The sequence below is a fragment of the Uloborus diversus genome, chromosome 7, assembly GCF_026930045.1.
Source record: "Uloborus diversus isolate 005 chromosome 7, Udiv.v.3.1, whole genome shotgun sequence".
In the NCBI taxonomy this organism is placed as follows: domain Eukaryota; kingdom Metazoa; phylum Arthropoda; class Arachnida; order Araneae; family Uloboridae; genus Uloborus; species Uloborus diversus.
Window position 1 is genome coordinate 142,226,712 of NC_072737.1, and position 24,997 is coordinate 142,251,708.

The window sequence follows — 24,997 nt, forward strand, 5'->3', positions numbered from 1 at the left end:
AGCAAATCATAGTTAAACATGATTAAAATACTTTGTTAGTATTTGTCAACGATTTAGTGCTCAAAATGTTGGTTTAACCAGCAAAAATAGTGTCTGAATGTCACACCCGTCACAATGGAATAGCCCCAAAGCATTTTCTCTATTTCAAACTTACTGTTAGCAACGAGTTTTTAAATAATGGAATACAATAAGAATTGCAGCTGCAATGAGTTCAAAACTTATTAAATGATCCTAAAATACTTCACTAAAAGTTACGAATTCGGAGCAGGAACACTGATTTCCACCCTTGTTTATATCTTCTACCCATGGGCGGCTGGCTCCGTGAACGCCGATATGTTCGATGTTTAGTGAAGGAAAAAGGAATCGTTTTTTTTTACAAGTGCACTAAGCACTCACACAAGACAAGTAATTTTTTTCTGGCGATAAAAGTTCAAACTAAGGAACCCTACACAACGAGAAGACAACGTGATATGACGTCAGAAAACTATCACGTGACATCACGTGATCATGAAGTAGCCAATCAGATTTGCAAGTAATAGATGTTAAAACGTAGATGATAAAACGGTGCGGTTAGTAATCGCTAGAAGGGACTCTAGTAATCGCTTAGTCACCAGTCTACCGGTTAGATTTGTCGAACGCAACCAAAGGCTTACGTTAAATTCGGTTGCGTTACGAGCTCAACCGGTAGCTACCGGTTAATTGATCACGTGACAGCTAGTGACGTTAACTAATGCTGAAGTATTTGAGCTGACGTCATTATATTACCAGAAGAAAAATCTAACATAATTTTTAAAGTTACTTATGATTGTGTTCGATGAGCAACCGATAGCCAACCGGTTAAAATAATGACTAGCTGTCACGTGATCAATCGACCGGTAACTACCGGTTGAGCTTGTCGAACGTAAGCATTATTTTAACCAATAATCTACCGATTGAAGAAATCCCGCTCGTAGGACTTTTGCAACTGTAACCGGATGCTTTGGTCAAAACAATCATCATCATCACGTTTTTCTCGTGTTGGGTCTTTATTTTTTTAAAAGAAAATCGGATATTACTGTTTAGTTTGAATCTATTCAAGTGGCTAAATTTGTTATTTGTCTAACGATGAGTGCGCCTACGTTCAATGATGCAACTGATGAAGAGCAGGTAATATTCTTTTAGCATTTTACCTTAGACATGGTTACATATGTCAAACTGTTCCGTGAGAAAAAAAAATCCCTGAAGTTAAGGGGCCGCAGTACTGAGATCTATTTTGGAACTCGACCACCGTTTCAAAGGAAATCATTTTACGGAATAGCAAAAAGGCATGGGCTAAGCAGACTTGATTGACAGACGAGTATCCAATCAGAGACGAAATTTTGGAGAAAGTACTGAACTACACAAGTGATTTATAGTCGTCATTGAGGCTCTTCGCCTGTGCCTAGGGGCTCAGGGTTGGTGTTGTCTGCGTCTGTCCTTACTTCAAAAGTATCCCGCATTCCCCCACATGCTGACTTCTCGCTTCCCGCTATTTCGTTAGAAGCTGGCACATCAAATCTTGGGACAGTATCGTTGGTAGCTGTCCCTAGAGTTTTGTAAGCGGAATTCTAATTATCGAAGACAAAAAAATCGCAACTTTGTAACGTGTTTTTCATAACTTTTTTCCAAAATATTATTGATGGTTTTTTTTTTCGTTTCAAAAAAAAAAAAGGTCGACCAATAATTTTTCTTTTTAAAAACTTAAGAAATGAATTAATTGATTTAAATCGACAATTTTAATCATGCTAAGTAGCTAAGACACTTCTAAATTTCACTACTTCAGCCTTTTTCAAGTCTGTACAGCCTTCATCATTATCTTTGATTCTGTTAATATAGAGTTTGTCTCCAGGCCCGTAATTTCAAATTTTATAGGTCGAAGGGGGGGGGGGCAGAAGGTATGTGCTTAGTGTAAATTATCCCAAAAACAGCAAAAACCACGCCGACTTACAAAAAACTGGGAAGTAAATTTATTTTTGTATTACTCAACCTGAAAATTCAAATGGTTAGCAGCCAGTGGCCAGCAGACACTTTTTCTATCACTAGAAGCCACATTTTTCAGAACCTAAATTTTTTAACTGAAAAAAATCAGGCAATCTTCAAGTGTTGCGCTTAAAGGTGGATCTGAAAAAAAAGGTATTGGCAAAGTATCCATGTCGCTACATTGTATGCATATTTGTAAAAGTGGAGAAAAGGAAACGTAAAAATTAGTCTTGCTTCAATCATTATTTCCAGTTGAAAATTTAAAGAGTGTATGAATAAAAATGCAAGAGTTATTTTGAAAACATTTATTATAGATGAAAAAAAAGTTTTAAAATGTAAACTTCAAGTGCAAGTATAAACAATAAATAAATATTTATATACTTTTGCCAGAAATGGGGGAAAATGAAAATGGACTGACGTCTAAAAGATACCAGCTCTCGACATAAAGAGTAGTTATTATTATTATTTTTTTATTAATACAAATTTTTAATCTGGTTCGAAAAAGTCGAATTAAAATGCAATATACATGGGTCGTTCCATGTCCAGTGACCTATAGGGGTTCCCAATCGACCCTCTGCAATTTTTATGAAAATTTTAACGAATGCTCATAGAAGACGAATATGAAGCTATGCCAAATATCCATAAATTGTATATATCTGCCGATATCCATAGTTTGGCCTCTTTTTCCGCGTTGCGATTAAAACGACAAAATCATCAAGTTTGTGCTTTCCTTGCTCTCGGCCTGAGATGGTTACAATACTGGTATTGGTGATCCTGAACAACTTTTGCGGTAGAAGAGCCTAGTTATATAGCAAAAGATCGATGCATGGTAGATTTTTCACAATTTGCTGCGAAAGCAGGATAAAAATCGCATTTTTACAAATTCCAACCATACACATCGGCTTGTACCTGCTGAGTGTTTTCCCCTCCCCAAGGGAGGGTCCCCATGGGGGCAATGACCCCTCCCTTGAGAAAAGCTAATTATTTCCTCGTTTGTAGCCTGTTTCTATGCAAGTGGCATCTTGATAGCCCAAATAATTGCTGAATTTTTTCCAGTTCAGTCAAAAAAGTTTTCGTCAATATTGTCTCAATTAAAAAGAGCAATCTCAAAATGGTCTTCTTTAATTTGATTTTTCTTCATATAATTAAAAGGAGCACACTTTTAACTATGTAACATTAATTACTTACTTACAACATAAATTACTTTTTCAATTACTTACAAATTCATGTCAAGCAATTCTAATAAAATTTACAGGATCTACTGCACCTGTGTTTTGAAAGGAAAAAAATCAGATATTTTAGACCGTTTGTTTTTGTGGGAGAACGCTCCCCAGGAAAACTGGAAAAATGTAAAAAGTTTCGGTGCTTTTTTCTCAGCTCCTATGAGGGCGAGAGTGTTCGACTAGGTATTTTTTAAAGCTCTCGGGGAGGGGGGGGGGGGGGGAATATGATAAATTATTTGTCACTTCGCAAGATTATGCGACACTAATATTTCAAAGTCATAAAAAGCATTGCTTGATATTTTCAAAAAAAGAGAAAAAAAATTTGAATTCTGAAATTTTTAATTCAAATTATGTTTTTCGCAATCACGAGTTGTGACAGGACCCTACTGAATGGAGTTATTGTTTCTAGAAACGGCTCCTGTCCCCCCAAGCCTGTCCCTCCTCCTGGTTGGTTACGTGTGTATAGTTGTGTGTGTGTGCGTAGGCGCGCGTACGTGCATGTGTAGACTAGTGTGTGTGCGTTGACCTGTGTGTATGCAGGTAGGCGTGTGTGTAGGACATAGACGCCGCTGCCGCCCAGGAGAAGCGGATTCCGGGAAACAGTGCTCAGGACCAGAGGAGCCGTGCCTGCAGAGGACGGTGGTGGGGCATAGGCCCCTGGTCCAAGCTGAAAAATCAAAGGATCTCAACAGCGGTTAAATAAGGACAATAAGGAACTCGGATTGCTTAATAAATGTGGTGCATAAGTGGTAAAAAATTTCAGAATGGTACTGTAAAGGGTTCTTTCCAAAAAGTAATAATGAACTTGTGAGAAAGAGATTTACAGATGTTTTTAGATGTTGCAATTTCTTCGCCATGTAACTGTTAATTGAAAATGTGAAAAGCGGTAACTGAAAATCATGTGCTTTGACTGCCGTAGTTATGAATAAAAATTCTGACTGGGATTGTAATGAGCTCATAATGGGAAAAAAAATGGCTTTTCAACCGTTCCACCATTTAATTTACTGAAGTGAAAGTAGCGAGCCATAGACATTGGTGACTTCTGAAGATATTTACAAAAAAAAAAAAAAATGCCTACGGCAAGATACTCTTAATATCATATGGCAGTAGCAGATCCGGGGGGGGGGGGGGGCGCTAAGGGAGCTTCTACTCTACCCCCTCCTCCTTCCTCACTGAGGTCTGAACTTACACTACATAAAAATGAAATTTCAGAAATTTTTAGTACTGCAATAATTTTTCGAATTTAAATGGGCCCATAAAAATGTAAACTATATATGTAGTAACGTATTAATGGGGATGAGGGGGAGGGGGTAGAAGACTGTATTCCCTGTTCCAACTTGTACAAAATTTAATAGCAGATTAAATTGTGATCTGCAATGGTATGGAAAAGCTTGGAAGAAATAGTTTTGTTCTGCAATCGGGGTTTTTATTCTAAAAATTTATTAATTTCAGATTAAACCAGTTATATGTATTTACTTCATTTTTTGGATGAGAGGGCTGTGGCCATGCTCCCGTCCCCTCATGTGATTTGTAATACCATGGAAAATATTTGAGGAAATGGCTTCGTCCTGTTATCGCGTTTTTTTTAAACCTGAAGTTACTACTTTCAAATTAACACATATATTTTACTTCGTTTCCAGGAACCGGAATGTCACTTTTTACCATTTCTCGGGCTGTTGGAGGGATGCTCACACAAAAACTAACGGTCTAAAATATTTAAAACAGATTTTATTTCCTGTCAAAACTCAGCTACAATAGATCCCCCTCCCCTTTTTTTTCTTTTCTTTTTCAGTAGATCCAGTATTATATATATATATATATATATATATATATATATATATATATATATATATATATATATATATATATATATATGTATATATATGTGTGTGTGTGTGTTATGTTATACATGTTTTTTAATTACGTACATTATTCTTTTTTATTGGGTGCGTCTCGAAAATGAAACTAACATTTCTTAGTTAATAAAAGTGTGCTCTTTTTAATGATGTGAAGGAAAACTAAAATAAGAGGACCCTTTTGAGATATTGCTTTTTGAAATTGAGACAAAATTGACGAAATTAATTTTTGGCTGGTTTTTCAGCTAAGATAATTCAGCAATTATTTGAGCTATCGAAATGCCACTTGCATACCTTTTGGATAAAGCAACAGGCTACAAACGAGGAAAAATTAACTTCAGAAAACTATTCTCTCAGCAGATAACAAGCCGGTGATGTACGGTTGGAATTTGTAAAAATGCAATTTGTAACCTACTTTGGCAGCAAATTGTGAAAAACCTACCATGCATAGAGCTTTTGCTATACAAGTAGGTTCTTCTACCCCAAAAGTTGATCAGGATCACCAAATGGATGTCTCAATTGCCAAATCGATTCTCTCCACCTTCTAAAAAAAATCCTCATTTCTGCTTTAATAGTGCTTCATAGTGCTTCATCAATGCTTAGCATGTGAAATTATATTAAAGTTTTGGTTTAGTACATTTCTGACCATCTGATGGCAGAAAATGTACCATGAGGACCTATTTACTCATATCGATATAGCACCTAACTAGTCTCTACCTTTTGTTTTATGGAGTTAGTCGAATTGGCAAGTGAGGCATCCAAATATCAGTATTGCAAACATCTCAGGTCGCGAGCAATGAAAATACTAACTTGGTGATTTCGTCATTTTAATCACGACGCAGAAAAAAAAAAAAAAAAAAAAGCTTTTACAAAACTGGATATTGGCAGAACCGTGCGGCTTATGGAGCAGAGCTTTATGCAAGAAATCACATGCTCTCCTAGAAATTTTTCTTGGCTTGGACCTCTTGCTGATTCCTATAGTGCACTGCAAATAATCAAACTCTTTTTGAACACTTTTTGCGCATGGACACTTGTCCCCTGTTTGAGAACACATTTTTTGAAATAGGTAATTCAACCTTCCTGAGAACACTTTTCAAAATACTTTTTAAGTATGGACACGTGTCCCCCTTATTAGAACGTTTTTGAATAATTTTGAGAACACTTCGGATAACGCTTTTTGGAACATGTGTTTTGTTCAGCATACATTTTAAAGCACTTTTTTAACACTTCGTGGTGCACTTATTGGTACAGTTTTTAGGATATATTTTAAAATAATTACGGAGCACTAAAATATCCCACCGGCATACCTGTTACACAAGTTGCACAAAAAGATTTTAGAAAAAGAAAAAGTTACATTCGCCTATGTTGAAACTGCAGGCTTGATGATGGTTTTAGGTTTTGTCTATATCTGATTATTAATCAGATTAAATCGTTCAAATGTAGATTCATTTGTCATTCAGATCATAGGTTCATTCAAAATGAATGAATCTATGAAAGTTTTAAATTTAAAACGCAATAGGTACCTCAAAAACAATTGAATAGCTTACAGCAAAATTACAAACAAACAATATGTATGAAAAAGGTGGAGCAGAGGAAAATTGTACACAATCATTCTTACTATGAAAACTACATTTAAATTAAAAATATTAATTTCCTCAAATGGGGTTGTTTCCAAAATGTTAAAAGTATTTTTTCCCAAAAGAGTATGCTTAAAAACATGGGATCTGACCATTTTTTAAAGGATTTGACTAAGTTTATATTTTTAAAAAGATATTTTAATCGGCGCCTTTCATTGTTTACGCTTCTGCCGATGATATCATAAATGATGAAATGCCATTTACTGTTGCCATTCACAGAGCGAAATATTTAATTCGCATCTCTACTCACGTGTGCTGGCAACGATATGGTTGAGAGCAAACGTTGAGCGCAATATTTAATTCGCTTCTTGATTATCATAACGTGGAAACGCGGTAGACAGATGCGCCAAAGTACATCATTTGTGACGCCATAAAGACCACACCTTACTTTTAAAATTGGACACTTAAAATAATTAATTAAAAATTAAACGTTGGGTAATGAAAGTTTTTTTTCTTGCTCCATGTTATTTATTTATTTATTTATTTTTTTTGCTTATTCTATCAATTTCAGTAACTAAAAGTAGTACATACTTTTGACTGAAGGAAAAAACCCTATTATGTTTTTAAAACCAATAAATTATGTAAAAAGTTTTTGAAAAAATATTTTAAAAGCAAATTATTTATAAATTAAAAAAAAAAGTAGTTTTTCAAGCACAAACAGTTTTTTGGTTCACTATCAAAAAGTCTTATTTCGAGTTCAAGCTGTTTACTGGTAACAACACTGAAAAGGTATGGCCAATTGGGGTGGTCAACGATATAATAATTTCTCGACAATGAAGATTTGATTGTCTTACATTCTATAATTCTCATTTTCATCATTATCATCTAATGTCTTATTGGATGTTTTTTTTTTTTTTTCAATTTGTGATGCATCAAACGTTATTTTATAAAAAAAATTATCGTTATAACTAGCTTTTAGTCTTGTAATGTTTTGTGTAACATTTACTATATATCAACCTGTATTCAATATTTATAATATAGTGTCATAATATAACTGATTATGAGCCTTCTCAATGTCTTATTGTACCTTACTTCAAATCGCTCTGTGCTCCCACGCGGGGCACCTCAGTTTCCTAATTGCTGTCTCAGAAAAAAAGTATGACTATAAGCACTTAGTGGTGCATTAATTCCCGAATAGAACTTTTTAAATGACATAAGGCTCTTTTCGAACTATGACGTTAGATTTTCAGCACGTGAAAATTAGTTCATTAGATCAATAGTGATTCAGGATAACGTATTTATGTGATGACTTTGAGTAAAAGCACTTATTTTCGAGAGGCTTTCATTTTCGCAATTTTTCAGAGCTTGTCGTAATCACGAAAATTTAAACCTCGCAAAATAATTTTTTACAGAATAACTCTGTTCATATAAAATTCGCAAAATTTGCAACTCAGAAATTCGTAGATTTTTTTCAATTTCGCTCAAATTTAGGCTCGTAAGAATAAGTGCTTTCACAGTATTTCATCCTAGTTAATGCAACTGTTTATTTGCACAAAAGATTGTTGATGCTTTTCTTCAAAGTTCATTGTAATCACTTTCAATGGGCACATAATTATGACACCTTTTATTTTATTTGCATACTAGCAAAAATACCCCGCGATGCCTGGGTCAGTAATAATTATGAGGAAAAATCGTTACTTGCTTTTGTTTTCTGTTTTAAGTGAAAGAATTTAAAACACATCTTTTTGACGTGATTAAAAATCGAGTTTCTTCCTTACCCTTAAAACTAAAATAGCAATAAGTATAAAAAACAAAGTAGTATTGATTTAGAAACGAAAGCACTAAGCATATACAAATTTCCAAAACATGAAATTAATCTTCTCGTGTTTAAAAAGATTAATCTCTTGATACTTTTTTTTAACATGGAGTCTAAAACCTTCTCTGTATGGCTATTGAAGTACGAAGTTTAAAAAAAAAATATAGCCACGCTCGTAATTCCCTTATACTTGCTTTAGTTATTTTGGGAAATTTCAATCATTGTGGACTCTTGGTGCGATTTTACCGAATTTGCTTGAATCGTTTTGGGATACTTCGATGACGCTCCCCCCTTCTTTCCTTACTTTGTAAAACGGTATGATATTAATTTTCGTTGAGATATTATCGCCAGGTGCTGAGATACATTTGGTCGCCATAAAATGGCGCTAAAGAGTTTCATCCAAAATGTTTCCAAAATAAGTAGTAAAATTTGGCGATTGTTTGACATTGTGCAAAAAGGAAAATTATAAGTTTTTGTGCTGTTTATGGATTTGCCTAATTTAGTTGCTGGATTATTTAACACAGTAAAAAAAGTTTTTTAAAGATTCTTTGATTGGCAATATTTTGTTTACATGGTGAAAGCTGAGAAACATTATGACGTAGTCTTTGGCTTCAAAAACAGCGACTTTGAAAAAACTGCCAAATGCATCAGCTACGGAAATCTTTCTGCAAAAATTTCGGCGATCTGCTGATTGATTAGATAATGAGTAAGTGTTCAATCAGCATAAATAATATTAAAAACCATTAATTACATTAAAGTTCCGTTTAAATGGAAAATGATCAGCCAAATTATGTATTATTTGCCAATCTTGTGCAAAAATCTTACTTCAAGATTTGACTTGAGAAAAGCCTTGAACAGTCACGAAAAGCAAAGAAAGCCAACAATACAACAATTGCCGCTATCGACAGGGAGTTGAGATGATACACTAAATACTGTATTGAGTTGAGGAAAACCTTCGAACATGGAACTAAAAAGCTCATAACTCGTTTTTTATTATACTTAGAAATTTCGAATAGGTGCCATCTTCAGCAGAAAAATCAGAGCTTTCGATGGACATATAATGTAAATATGTGCAAGTATTTTTTCATCCCTATATTAGAGAATTTAAACGAAAATTGTATTTTATTGCCCCCCTAAGGGGGTTTTGCCCCCCCGTAACGGGACGAAAACTATCCTATGTGTTATTCTGATGCATAAGCTATATTGTAAAGTTTCATAAAAATCCGTTCAGTAGTTTTTGCGTGAAAGAGTAACAAACATCCATACATCCATACAGACAAACTTTCGCATATATAATAGTAGTAAGATTACACTTCTGATTTTTTCTGAAAGAAAGTTTTTGTTTTGCATTAAAATATAGTTGATAATATGGCAATTACGCAAAGTTAAAATGCAAACCTATTGTTAGATAGTGTAATATTTTCGCTAAAAAAAAGTTTCAAATTTATTTGAATTACGTGGGGGCGGGTTCCCCCTGCTAGGGTCTGTATTTCCAAATCTGTATGTAAGCAAGGAAAAAGTTGCGTAGCGAAGCTCAAAAAATAGTCTACTCCAAGTTTAGACCGGAAGGAAATAAATGCTCTCGCTCATTCAACCCTTAATTGCTGTCATCCCCTCCCCCTAAACACATGTTTTTTATTACCCTGAAGACTGCCTGAAGACGATCTCCTTGCCCCACCCCAACAGGGAATAAAGAAGCTGTCCCCTCTTTCTCTATTGTCACCCGGCGTAAGGCGTGGTTAACACGGAAATTCGTCAATTTTTGCAAAATTTTCCAGTTTTCCCCTCCCAATTACTCTTATCCTAATTTGAGTATGATTAAAAGAAAGGTATCCCTGAAAAGCCCAAACTTTCAAGAATAACGCGTAGTTTTTCAATTTGAGCAAATGTTAGATCTTGATTATTTATGAAGCATTTAAACAGAAAGCACCTCTTCTTTTGTCAACTCATAAATTTAACAGCCATTTAATATTAAATTTTAACAGAAAATGAAAAATTAAAAAAGACGCGTTATTTGTACTGCTGTGAAGAATGTTATGCAGAAAAAATTATCTCAAAATATTGAAATGCGAATTAGCAATCGGGAGGAAACTTCCCCGTAGACTTAAGTTAATTTGGGAAATATCCTCAAAAACACTATTATTTAACTAATCTAAATAAATAAACTCTTAAAAATTCAATTAAAAAATAAATCCTACAAAACACGAGAAATTCATTCATTTTCCATGGAAGTAGGATAGAAAAAAAAATATTTTCACCCTTTCTTTTTCATTTGCAGAGCGAAAAAAAATAGCGTCTGGAAATGGGAGCCAAAAAATTTAGCAACAGTTGAAGGAAAACCCATAAAATTACAAAAATAAAACGGCATGGTTGCAAACACATTTAGCCTGATTAGAGCAAAATCTAAATACATCTGGACAGAAAAAAATAAAAAAACGATTGGAAAGGATAAATTTAGGATTAAACTAAATATTAGATTCAAATAAATTTATTATTTTTGTAAAATTAAGCACTACAAAAGAGGGGGTGGTTATGTAACAATGAAATCACTGCATCCCATGCCGTTTTATAAAAACTACTTACAAATTTAAATTTAAAAAAAGTAAAAAGTTGTACTCACTGCTTGCAGGTTTTCAATAAGATCCTGTTAGTTTTTTGAAAAAAGAAAAACGCCCAATTTAAATAAATTTAAAAAAAAATTTGCCCACGAGGTGAAACCACTGCACTCCCATCCGAAATGCGAAAAGCGGGGGTGGGGGGAAAGGCAGGGGGCGCTCCGCTCCGTAGAATGGGTTGTAAAGGGGTTGCCGTAGTATCCCCGTAGTGGCGCCGGTTTGCTATGAGAGCAGTTTATCGCCAGGGAAGGGGAAAATAGTAGGGTTGCCGTAGTATTGCGACAGTGGCGCTTGGTTGCCATAAGAGAGAGATTTATCGCCAAAATTTGGCGACATTTGGAAAAGCACCTTTATCGAATAATACCCCAAAAATTGACGCCAATGAAGAAAAATCGCCAAATTCCCAATTATCGAAATATCCCCCGAAACAGCTCAGAGCAAAAGCATTTACATTGTTAATGTGTTCATGATGATACGCATTTTGCTGCATCGAGTGGTTTTCAATAAGTTCATTTTTTGTCATGCTTTATGGTGCCGTACTAAGTCTCGGTACGCAACCAAATTGCGCTCGAAAACCCCCAGTAATTTACAAAAATAAAGTACAAATGAAGTCAAATTGACAAAAAAAATCTATCCTGGATCGCCGTTTATGGGGGTCTGGAGGTGGCAGTTCCACTCTTTTACCTGAGAGATGGCCCAAGTTTTTGTCATTTTTTAATGCAGTTAACGCTGAATCCTCCGCTCCCGCCCCCCCCCCCCCCGCGCTGCCTACCCCCAGCTCGAAGAAAATCTGAAATGATGGACATGTTCAAAAAAAAAAATTGCAGTCGGTTACTAGCTAATGCTCTAAGCTCTACTCATACGACATGACTATATCTACAAAGCCTCTGCATTTAAATGAATGTATTGTAAAGTTTTGCAACGAAAGTTGCAAATTTAGTAGTATTCTGCTTTCGGGGCTCCTTGTAGTGCTTCATAAATAGTTACAGTGCTTATATATTTTGTATTTGAAATTTACCTTTAGTTACTGTGATAAAATTAAAAAGAAGATAACGGGATTTTATTTTATATTTCAGTATCTAGATTTGCGTACATATTTGAAAAGTCTAGGTGCTGCTATATCTGAGGAAAATTCAGAAGATGGATTTCACGTTGATTTACAGCAAGTCATATCTGTTTGTGATGTAGTTTTGAAGGAAGCAAATGAAACAGGTTGGTTTGTTTTCATTTTGGTGATTTAATATTTTGTTCAATTTTTCAGCAAGTAATCATGATTCAAATGAAAATCACAGTTGCTAGCCAGTGTGAAATATACTCAAATTCAGCTTTAGTAAAATCCATTACAGTGAAAATCTTGCTTTAGTATAAAGACTTTAGTAATCCCCAACATAAATTCCCAAATTAAACAGTATCAACATATGAGGCAGTGAGAAGCAAAGGATATAAGTGGCAAACTTTAAAATTCGGAGATAACCAGTTCAAATATTAGGTGAACCTCTCTTTTGTCTTGGGGCAAGAGATTGTACTGGTAGCCCTGTTAAGCACTGTTATGAAAGCCTACCTAGGACCATCTTTAAAAAGCGTTTTACTCAAAACTTTAAATTATCTACTTACACCCTTTGATTATCAGTATAACAAGAAATTTTGTTACAGCAAAATAGTTTCCCTGGTTTTGGCTCTTTTTGCTTTTATTTGTATTTTTATTCATTGTTTTATTTATTTTTTTAGTACAAAATTTTTGACTTTTTACTCAAAAGATTAATTGTTTGATAATCAATGATTATTTTGAAATTTATTAGAATTCAAAATAAAACTGCCAAGGAGACTCAACTGCATACAAAATTTAAAATCAAAATCATTCATAACAAAGCAGAAACAGTGAAATTGAGGAAAATATAAAAGAATACTGTGGCACAATGTTAGAGCTCTCTGAGCCACTACAAAGTACAAATCATTTTGCCTGCATCCTATGTAACTGCAAATCCTGCAGTGCGGAGGATCCCACAACACTAAGGGGCCGCATATTGACCGTTCCCAAGTGGTAATTCTGTAATCCACGTTATGGCTTGGTTTCTTCCATGCTCGATAGATGGCGCCACTACTTTTTCATGATTTTTTTTGCTTTCTTTTCAAAAATGTCTTGTGTCTTTTGAAGTTTTAACCATGGATAGCTTATCATCCGGCTTTACTTATTCAAGTATTAATATTACAAACGATCAAAACAAAAATTTAACTTACAGAGTAAAAGAAATCACTGATGAAAATGCTGCAAATGTAAGTTTTAAAATTTTTTTTCTTAATTTAATTGCGGATAATCCCGAAAAAAAAAGATGTTATTAAAGGGACAGAACAGCCGATTCAAATTATTGGAATTTAAAAAAAAAATGTGAAAATTCATGTGCCTAAAGGTTTAACGTTGTAATTAATAATTTAATCAATGGTCTAATTGATACAACTATATCAATTAGATAACATTATATGCAGCATTCGGGGGGGGGGGAGTACATGTATATAGTGTGAAATGTAAGTTAGAACAGCTCTTTTACAAAAGTACTCCAATAGGCTTTCTAGTTTTTTATTTATTTATTTATTTATTTATTTATTTTTTTGAAAAACACAAAGACACACATATATATATGCCAATGATTTTTTTTTTGGTGGTGGGGGGGGGGGGTGATCGCTTCCTTTTGAGGGGGGACACATTCACCCTTAGTTTTATTTATCCATGTTTTGTAGCATTTTTTAAAATTAATTTTCTGTTTAGTTTGTTCTTTAAGTTTTGTTGTTTTTTTCCACCAGTACTTACATGTTCTTTACTTAATTACTATGTTGGGCCTTTTTTGGTTAAAGATTTTTTAGATTGTATTTTTGTTTTAATAAAAATTGAATTAACTTCTCTTTTGATTGGCTTATACAGATTTAACTTAAATATGCTTGTTAATTTTATACATAGAACTGGTTACAGCAACACAGTGAAGATACAAAAAGTACTTGGCGTGTTGCAACAACATATCCGAAATCAGGGAGATTTAATAAATACAAAATCAGCTATCGCTGTGTGCATGACAGACAGAATAGTTTCTGGGGATGGTCCTTCAAAGCATACAGGATGCACTGCCAAATTGATAATCACAATACAAAGGCAAGTAACTTTCAATTAAATGTATAGGGTCTGGTGGGGTAAAGTGGTCATAAAATCGTAGGTTTTCAACTTATGTGAATAATAGATACAATAAATTCATTAAACATTTAAACTTTTTTTGTTTTTATTTTACATTGCATTATTAAAGAACACAGTACACTGAGTTTTAGGAAAATAAATATTGATTTAAGTAGTTTTATAACACTTTCTTTTCCCTTTGTATTTATGACCACTTTACCCCATGGGGTGGGGGAAAGTGGTCATAGCATGGGGTAAAGTGGTCATAATTAAAAATAGATGCAAAACCATTATAAATAACCCTAATATTTGTATATTTCTGTTATTTTTATAATTACAAGTATATGCACAAGCATACGTGTGTATACACGAGTATATACGTGTCGTGTAAACATTAGTAAACACGTTCATATATGAGTAGATACATGTATGCATCAGATACATGCATGCACGTGCCAACTCAAGTATATACGTGTATACACTAGTATATAAGCATGTATACGTGATTACCTACAGGAGTGTATACGTGTCTACACGAGTATATACGTGTCACGTGTACGTACGGGTATATACGCGTGTAAACGAACATCATATGCGTGTATGCACTTGTATCTCGAGTACATACGTGCATACCTTAATATATACGTGTACAGTAGACGCATACACGCATATATAAGTGTACATTCACACATATACGAGTATACACGAGATAATTCGTGGATACATCCAGTGCGTGTTTGTACGTGTCTACTCACATATATATATATATTGGGAAGCACGAGTATATACGTATGTATTTGTGCAAACACGATTATATACCTGTATAGACGTATATACGTACATTTACGTGCATACATCAGTACATGTATGTATACACGAGTTTTTAAGCTTATATACATGTATGCCTACAGAATGAATCCAAGCTCTTGGATAAAAATCTAAGGAGTGTGAGAAGGGAGAATAAGAAGCAAAGAATTATAAGGAACTTACGTTAGCTGACGCGCTACATGCACACAAAGCCAGAAACTGATGAATGCAAACAAATCGCAATTTTGTTACACAAAGATGATTTTACCCAACATTTTAGTTTTTAAGAAATATTTAGAGCAGTTGTTAAAAGTTACGGCCTGTAGTCGCAACAAAGGCGCAGCGACAAATGGAACTTTTTCAAAAGTCTCGTTATTACAACAGAAAGTGCTTTGTGATTGCGACCAGATGTATTATAGCTGCAGGCCACAAATTTCATCAATCGCATTAAAACTTTCTTGAGACCTAAAATGTTGTGTAAAATTTTCTGTGTGTAATATAAATTTGTGACCTGTTTTGCATCCATCAGTTTCTGCCTTTGCGTTCATGTAGTGCGTCAGCATTGTGTTTGTGACCATATGTTCCTTATGATTCTTGTTTCTTATCCTCTCCTCTAACACATTTTAATAATTTGCCCAAAAGTTTAAACTCATCCTGTTTACTTGTATATCATATGCTTGTATGTAAGTATCTACTCGTGTACGTACGCGTATATTCGTCTCTACCACCGAGTATATAAGTGTTTATATATATACGAGTACAAGCGAGTATATACGTGTATAGTCGAATGTATATCTGTACAGATTAAAAATACTTGCAGATACCCATATACGTATTTATTGGTGCATTTATGTGAATACGTCTATATACGGACCTACACGAGTATATGCGTATGCATATGCATATACTCGTATATTCAACCCCGTTTACTGTATAAACAATACATATTAAGTGAAATTAATATTTAATTTATAGCTGCCTTATACTTAACGATTAAGTGACATTAGAAGAACAATATTCGTTAAGCCTAATATTATGACCACTTTACCCCATCTTACTTAAATTGTTGTAAAAATTTTTCTAAAAGAGACTCAGCTAACTGCTAATCAGAACGAGTTCTTGAGACATGTAGAAAGCTTCCTATGCAGTCAATCTGTTCATAATTCTAACAAACAAAATTTCCCAAGGAAGTTAAAAGAGGTTTTTAGATTTAAAAACTTTTCATATTCACACAAAATATTTTTTTTTACCAAATAAAATTTTGCCAGTTGTAAAATTTTGTATTCAAAATGTAGTTTTTTAACTGCCCTACTCTATAATAAAATTTTCACATTCATTCGAACATTTATTTCCAAGCTATAGCCGTTCATTTGGCGAATGACCACTTTTACCCCATTGACCACTTTCCCCCACCAGACCCTACATTGGCGGATTTAGCACCAAGTTCCTGGGGGGGCAAGATTTTTTATTTTTTTTTAGTTGTATTGATTACAACTGGCTGGATTTAGACTCTACGTGTCCCTAAGCCATTTCCGGTTTCGGGTCTCTTTAGTAGTCCGGATAACTTTTCTGTCGGTGACAAAAAAGGACCATTTTTTAAAGCCTCCTACTCCCCACTATGCTTTAAACATAAGGTCTAAGATGAGATGGAATATCCCCAATTTTAAGGGGTCCGGGGGTTTCTCCCCCGGAGAAATTTTTGTAAAACAGATATAAAATTCTGCTTTTTGAAGCCTTATAAGGGGTAATTGGAACTACAAAAATATCGGAAATAATTAGCAAAATATTCTTTTGCAAATTACGATAATACACAATAAAAATTGTTTTCGGGTTGACAAATCAATGATAGCAGTCCTCAGAGAGAAAAAGCTAGGAAGAAGAGAAGATTATGCATTGTTATTTGCTTACATTGGTTGTCGGTTCAATTCGATTAGTTTTTGATCTTGCCTCCAACCCACCCACAAATACAACAATGAATTAAGTACAAAATGATCAATAGTAAAAAATGCTTTAAAAGAAATGATGTATACATATAGGTAACAAGAGAGCAACATGCTACCCATTTGGACAATTCATAATTTATACACTTGATAAGAAATAAAATTGAAACACACTTTGCTTAGGAATTTTAAAGACTCATCTATAATCCGTTTCAAGGACTCCAGAACAATTAAAATGATTAAAAGCACTTCATTTGCCCTTTCCAGTCCCTGAAATTTAGTATTAGGTTGTACAGTTTTTCTATTTTAAGTTGAAAAAAAAAAAACTAGATTTCTCATTACAACAACTTTTTTTTTCAATTAAAAGCAGTGCAAAAAACGAAAAAAAAATAGAGGTAGTGTTTTTCTACCCCCCTGCGCTGAACAGAATAACAATATGCAGTAGACACAAAGCAATACAAAAGAATTTCCAAAATTACTGCATTTGGGAAACAGCAATATATGAAACATGTGAGTCACAAAAATTTATCTCAAGTAATGTGTTACAGAAACGTGAGAACCATGATTTTTACATTTTTGATGCAGGATGTGGCAAAGAGCTACATTTGACACATATCGACATTTCTTCCCCTACCCCCCTCCCATATATTATAAATTAAGTTTATGGTTTGTAGACACACTTTTCCCCAAATTTTCAAGGTTTTCAAGCACTAAAAAGAAATTTATTTTTCAAGTACTTTTTTTATCAATTAGATCGTTGATTAAATTATTAATTACAACGTTAAACCTTTAGGCACATGAATTTTCACATTTTTTTTAAAATTCCAATAATTTAAATCGGCTGTTCTGTCCCTTTAATAACATCTTTTCTTTCGGGATTATCCGCAATTAAATTAAGATTATTTTTTTTTAACTTAACATTTGCAGCATTTTCATCAGTGATTTCTTTTACTCTGTAAGTTAAATTTTCGTTTTGATCGTTTGTAATATTAATATTTGAATAAGTAAAGCCAGATGGTAAGCTATCCATGGTTAAAACTTCAAAAGACACAAGACATTTTTGAAAAGAAAGCAAAAAAAAATCATGAAAAAGTAGTGGCGCTATCTATCGAGCATGGAAGAAACCAAGCCATAGCGTGGATTACAGAATTACCGCTTGGGATCGGTCGATATGCTAAGGGGCCCGCGGTCCAAGAATGCAATTTTTTTCAATAAATTAAAGGAACAAACTCAAATTTAAAAAGTTTGGGAATTGTTTTGTTTTGTTTCAGTAAAATTGAGGAAAAAATAGGAACTCAACGCATATTACACACCATATAACAACTAAACCTTGCCTAATAGAAATAATTTACTAGTAATCTTTACTGATAACAAAGCTGAAAGGCTCTCTGTCTGGATCTCTGAGACACGCATAGCGCCTAGACTGTTTGGCCAATTTTCATGAAATTTGGCACAAAGTTAGTTTGTAGTATGGGGGAGTGCACCTCGAAGCGATTTTTCAAAAATTCGATTTAGTTCTTTTTCTATTCCGATTTTAAGAACATTTTCCTGAGCAAAATTATCACAAGATGGACGAGTAAATTACCAAGTTATCATAATGTGTAAACATAACATGGGCAAGCCAATTGGCAAGAAATTCACCATATATTATTTGTAAATATACAGGCGAACCAAAAGGCCTTTTAATTTTTCTACTACAGGCAAAGCCATGTGGGTACCACTAGTAATAAATAAATAAGAAGATTTAATATTTAAATTTTTAATATTTAATGTAATTTTTAATATTTAAATATAGATTGAAATATTAAGGAAGTTAAAAAGAAACACTTACTCATTAAAAAAAGTATTAGATTCATACAATCCAGTAGGTGGTTAGGGGCCTTGCTGCTTTTTTATGGGGGGGGGAGCAAAATTTAGATCTGGACCTGCTTATAATGAAAATTATACATTTATATGTACACAACAGAAATTTATACATATAGATTTGTTGTTTTTTCAGGTGGAATTGTTGACCTCTCTTTGCTAGAGCATTGATTTAATAATTTCAGGCATCGCAACGTTCCTATATTTTCCTATATTTCTGAAAAAGTTCCTATTTTCCTATAATTCCTATATTTTCAGTTTCCGCTTCCTTTTTTTTTTTTTTTTTTTTAACTTTTCCCCCCGACTTTCTCTATTGCCTTTTCCGCGAGCAACGCGCAGACGCCATTTTATCTTTGCAGGGCTCCCAAATGGTCCGCTTTTCCCGCCAAAGTTCGTTTTTAATGGTAAAGTCCGCTTTAGACCGCTTTTTAACATTTTGATCCGATTTTTACTTAAATATCAGATTTTAAGTTTTTTATTTCGTTAAAAGTTACTGTACACCCAAACACGCCGCCGCAGCGCGTGTTAAAGCAAGTTCGTACGCCCATGAAAAACTTTGAAAAGTTCTTGAAAAAAAAAATCTTTTTTTTTTTTTTTCAAGTGCTTGAAAATGTATAAAAAGTTTCTTTATTGCTTGAATTCTTTCAAAAATCATTGGATTGTGCTTGTAATTCTTTAAAAAATATTTCATTAGTGCAATTTTCTGAACATATATATTCGATATGATTTATCGCGAAAAATTGCTTTCGTGTTTGAGGTTTCAATCCTTTTGCCTCTTGTTAACATTTTGATGCTTTTTACAATCCAAAGTGATTTTGACATGTGCTCACTTTAGTTTATTTTTCGTTTAATTTCAATAATTAACGAGAGAATAGTTTTTGAAGCCATGGCAACATTGAACTTACTCGGACTTCGTAGAAAAATGCTTCTCGCGTTTGAAATTTCAATCCTTTTGCATCTTGTAAATATTTTGATGTGTTCCACAATTGGAAGTTATTTTGACATATGCTACTTTAGTTTAGCTCATTTTTCGTTTAATTCCGATAATTGACGAAGGGAATATTTTATAAAACATGGCAACATTGAATTTACTCGGACTTTGCGGAAAAATGCTTCTCTCGTTTGAAGTTTCAATCGTTTTGCATCTTGTAAATATTTTGATGTTTCCACAATTGGAAGTTATTTTGACATATGCTACCTTAGTTGAGCTTTTTTTTTTTCGTTTAATTTCAATAATTAACGAAGGAAATATTTTGGAAACCATAACAACATTGAGCTTATTCAGACTTCGCGGAAAAATGCTTCTCGCGTTTGAAATTTCAATCCTTTTGCATCTTGTGAACATTTTGATGTTTTTGACAATTGGAAGTTATTTTGACATATTCTACTATAGATTAGCTTATTTTTCGTTTAATTTCAATAATTAACGAAGGAATCATTTCAGAAGCCATGGCAACATTGAACTTATTCAGACTTCGCAGAAAAATACTTCGTGCGTTTGAAATTTCAATCCTTTTGCATCTTGTAAATATTTTTATGTGTTCCACAATTGGAAGTTATTTTGACATATACTACCTTAGTTTAGCTTATTTTTCGTTTAATTTCTATAATTAACGAAGGAAAAATTTTCGAAACCATAACAACATTGAGCTTATTCGAACTTCGCGGAAAATTGTATCTCGCGTTTGAAATTTATATCCTTTTGCATCTTGTGAACATTTTGATTTTTTGACAATTGGAAGTTATTTTGACATATACTACTATAGATTAGCTTATTTTTGCGTTTAATTTCAATAATTAGCGAAGGAATTATTTTGGAAGCCATGGCAACATTGAACTTGCTCGGATTTCGCGGAAAAATGCTTCTCGCGTTTGAAATTTCAATCCATTTGCATCTTGTAAATATTTTGATGTTTACAACAATTGGAAGTTATTTTGACATATAATAATTTGTTTAGCTTATTTTTCGTTTAATTTCAATAATTAACAAAGGAATTATTTTGGAAGCCATGGCAACATTGAACTTACTCGGACTTCGTGGAAAAATGCTTCTGGTGTTTGAAATTTCAATCCTTTTGCATCTTGTAAAACATTTTGATGTTTTTGACAAGTTGGAAGTTTTCGATTTTTCAATTTTACTTTGATATGATAGAGTAACATGTATGAACATAATAGGTAAAAAATTTTTTGCGATGCGATAAGTAGTTTTTTTTAAATTAATTTTTAAAGTTCAAGCTCTTGTGACGTCAAATGGCGTAGGAAGTGACGTCATCTCCTCTTCCGATAGGGGAGAAGCGAAGGTCACGCATTCGACTTCGAAGACGAAACGTAAAAGGCTTATCTCCTCGCATTTAACTCCTCGCGTTTCTGGAACATTAAACCTCTCATCCTCTCGGAAATATTCGAATAAAATCATTGATGTTACACGAGGAAGATTACTTAGATTGTGCTTTAACGAATCCAGTCTCCATAGTGTGTTCAAAAGGATTATTGAATTTCTAAAAAATATCAGCGCGCTCAAAATGTTCAAATAGCGAAAACAAGGGATCTTCGGCGGAAGGCTGCCCCTGTGACGTAGGCTCGTGACGTTTCAGAAGCGCGCACTTTTGCACGTGTATTTTTAAAAATTCATTAAAAATCAACCACGGTGTTTTAAAATTCGGCGATGGTGAATTTTTTAGTTTTGAGGGTCAATTAACAATATCCAATAGCCAAAATATGAACATGTAAATATTAAAATATTTTGCCCAATCGAATGTTATTTTCCCATATGCCACCTTAGATTAGCATGTTTTATGTTTAATTTAATAGAGAATAAATATATTTTATGGAAAACATGCCAACATTGAACTTGGTTCGTGAAAATTTGCTTCTCTAAACTTTCAATCGTTTTGAATCTTATAAATATTTTTATATTTATGGCAATTAAAAGTTATTTTGACATGCTATGTCAGATTAACTCGATTTAATTTTTATTTAAATAACTAAAAAATTAATAATTTTTGTGTTGTTTAATTCAAGTTTATTTAGTTTTCCTAACTTAATTTTGATTATTATTTGCTTATTTTTGTTTATTACTGTTTTTTTTTTTTTTTGGTGTGGGGGTGGGGTGGATATTAAATTTAAACAATTGAGCACATAACTATTTAAAGTAGCATTTGTATATGAAACAAACTTGAATCATGTAATTTTATGAAGTTGAATTTGTGTACATATTTCGTTGTCATGATGCCTGTTGTTGTTGTCTTGTGCCAGCTAGGCTGGCAATTTGGATTGTGCTGCTTCATTTTTCCAACCGCATCGTCATTTGGTGTGAAGTCAGACTTCCTCAGTACACACATGTCACGAGGACCCGTTTATAGGGTAGGCAACCATTCAGAGCATAACAACACATTCACACAAAGAAAGGACAAGAGAGAGAGAGTACGTCCATGCCCCAGCCGGGTTTCAAACCCGGACCTTCCTGTCACAGTCAGACTTCTCTGACCACTAAATAAGGCAGGCGGCATGATGCCTGCTAAGGGGGGATCTGTCCCCCCCCATAAAAGTTCAAAGCTCTCATGGCCCTGCAATCATGGAGTAATTTTTTAATGTAAGCTTTATGATTCTTGAAAATAACTTTGAATATGAAAATTGCAAAACTAAGCCTCATGTGATCTGCTTTCCTTTGTGATTGAGCATTTCAGATATTTTTAGGAAAACTTTGAATACAGTAGATCTGTTTGGTGTGTAATAGATTCATATCCATTGTGAAGGGATATAACGCTATTAAGAAGCATTACAAGACAGAAAAACACAAAAATAATTTTAAACTAAAGAAGGATGAAGCACAGCTTCATCTATCCTTCTGTGGGACTACCAGCATCCCTGCTTCAATTCAAAATGTATCATTATTCCTATTTAATTCTAAGGAGGCTGCCTCAAGTGCTGAGCTAAGTGCCTCCCCTCTCCCATCCAAATGTTTGTGTAAATAATATTATTATTCAATGGATAAAAAGATCAGTTGTGCAGAAGGTGATAAAGGAATTGTATCATTAAAAATCTCAGTATTATGGTTAATTAACAAATTATCTTCACGGATTTAGCAGCAGGCAGCTAATTGCCTTTTGGTGCTTCCTTGAATTTAAATGAATGGTCCTTCCAAGGTCCTCTTTTTAATCCTAACTGGTCCTCTTTAGTCCTCTTTTTAATTGAAAATGGTCCTCTTTTACCCTTTCTTAAAGCTAAAATGTGTTGGGGAGAATAAAATTGATAACTGGGGAGAAAACCTGAGAATACGATTCTCCTGCCACCTGCCTGTTTCCCATCGCAACCAATCTGCTTTTAAACCTGGCAATTTCCCCTTTAGCATTCCTCTTCAAGTCATAGACCCACTTATTACCAAGTACTGGTTTACCCACTGGCTGGGGAACTAACTGCCACACCCCCCTTTCTTGAATCACTTTCATTTCTTCTGACATGGCTTCTTGCCAATGTTTTACTTCTGGGGTTTTCAAGCATTGATTATAGTTTTGGGGAATTAGCACTTCTGACAAATTTGCCTCTGGCTCGGGTTCCATTTGTTCCTTAGGGGAATTAAAAATATCAAACAAAGGATTATAAGGTACATTTTTACTTTTGAAATCAAATAGCTCAGGATTGTAAACAATGTTATTCTTCTTACAATATTTTTCTACATCATTGGGTGACCTCAACCTTGTTTTATTTCCCTTTTCATAGTAGTAGATATCAGTACAGTCCCCTGTCTTTCTTTTTACTGCATCCCTTACCCATTCAATTTCCTCACAAGGGGTGGGAGCCTTTCTTTCATCTATCTCTTTATCTAAGAGAACTTCACTCATAGATTTAATAAAAGAATAATCATCATCGTCTACATTCCCATTCAAGTTTGATTTCCCCCAAATTAAATTTTCCCTGAAGTCCACATTGATAGTTTAAAAATTTTCTTTAGCTCTGGGTCCCAAATTCTGTACCCTTTTGCTTGGGTTGCATATCCCACCATTATGCCCTTCTTACTCCTTGAGTCAAATTTCTTTAGATTTTGTTTTGGCATGCCTCTGTAGGCAATACATCCAAACCTCCGGAAATGCCTTACTGAAGGCTTGTTTCCCCAGAACAGCTCAAATGGGGTTTTCCCCCTTTCTTTTAGAACTGTTCTATTCCTGACATAATTAAAGCATAAGGCGGCTTCCGCCCAAAAATCTTCCTTTAGTCCAGAGACTTTCAGCATCGCCCTAACCCCATTCATCAAGGTCAAATTGTATCTTTCTACTACTCCATTCTGTTCGGGAGTGTAAGGGTTGGTTCTCTCTATGCTGATGCCTTCTTTAATTAAGTGGGTCTCAAAATTAGAATTTATAAATTCCCCCCCATTATCAGACCTTATGGCCAAAATTTTCTTGTTGAGGGCTCTCTCTACATGCCTCTGGTATCTAAGGAAATATTCAAAAGGTTCATCTTTTGACTTTAGAAAGTAAATAGTGGACTTCCTTGAGAAATCATCAATTATGGAAAAAATATATCTTTTCCCCCCTAGTGACTCCACTGGAAATGGCCCGGCTAGATCCATGAAAAGAAGCTCAAGTTGTCTTCTAGACCTTATCCCTGGAGTGGGCTTAAATGAACACCTTCTTTTCTTTGCAATAATACAAGGCTCACAATCTGGCCGGTTTCTACCTTTTATATTAAGTCCTTTGACACAGTTCTTCTTTTCAGTTTCCAAGATACTGTCATAATTAATATGGCAAAACCGTTCATGCCACAACTCCAGGTCTAATCCTTTGACCTCGGTTACATTTACATTTGGTGGTGAGTCACTACCTTGATTACTTAAAAATGAGGTGGGTTTTACAAAATACAATTTATCAATTAAAAAAGCAGAAAAAAGTTTGATACCATCATTGTTAAAAATACATATTTTACCAGGATACCACCTTAAAGAAAAACCAAGACTGTCTATCCTGGATCCGGAAAGCAAATTTCGTCTAAGTGTTGGAGCATAATAGACCTCATTCAATGTGATGGTTACTAGCTTACCATCTGTTTTAATTTCGAAAACAATTTTCCCTACCCCCTCGACTTGACTATTTACATTGCCCACAGCTACCTCCATTTTTGTATTTTTAACAGGCCTCAATTCACA

At 34.1% G+C, this 24,997-nt stretch overlaps 1 protein-coding gene across 1 annotated transcript in view; it reads left to right on the plus strand.

Annotated features, from left to right (window-relative positions):
* Window positions 1-982: 982 nt before the first annotated feature.
* The window catches only part of LOC129227024 (eukaryotic translation initiation factor 3 subunit M-like), a 48,034-nt gene continuing 24,019 nt past the window's right edge, over window positions 983-24,997 (plus strand). The window contains exons 1-2 of the mRNA XM_054861656.1: window positions 983-1,146; window positions 12,162-12,297. Coding sequence (XP_054717631.1) covers window positions 1,105-1,146; window positions 12,162-12,297 — 178 coding nt within the window. The 5' untranslated portion in view covers window positions 983-1,104. The remainder of the gene's footprint in view (window positions 1,147-12,161; window positions 12,298-24,997) is intronic.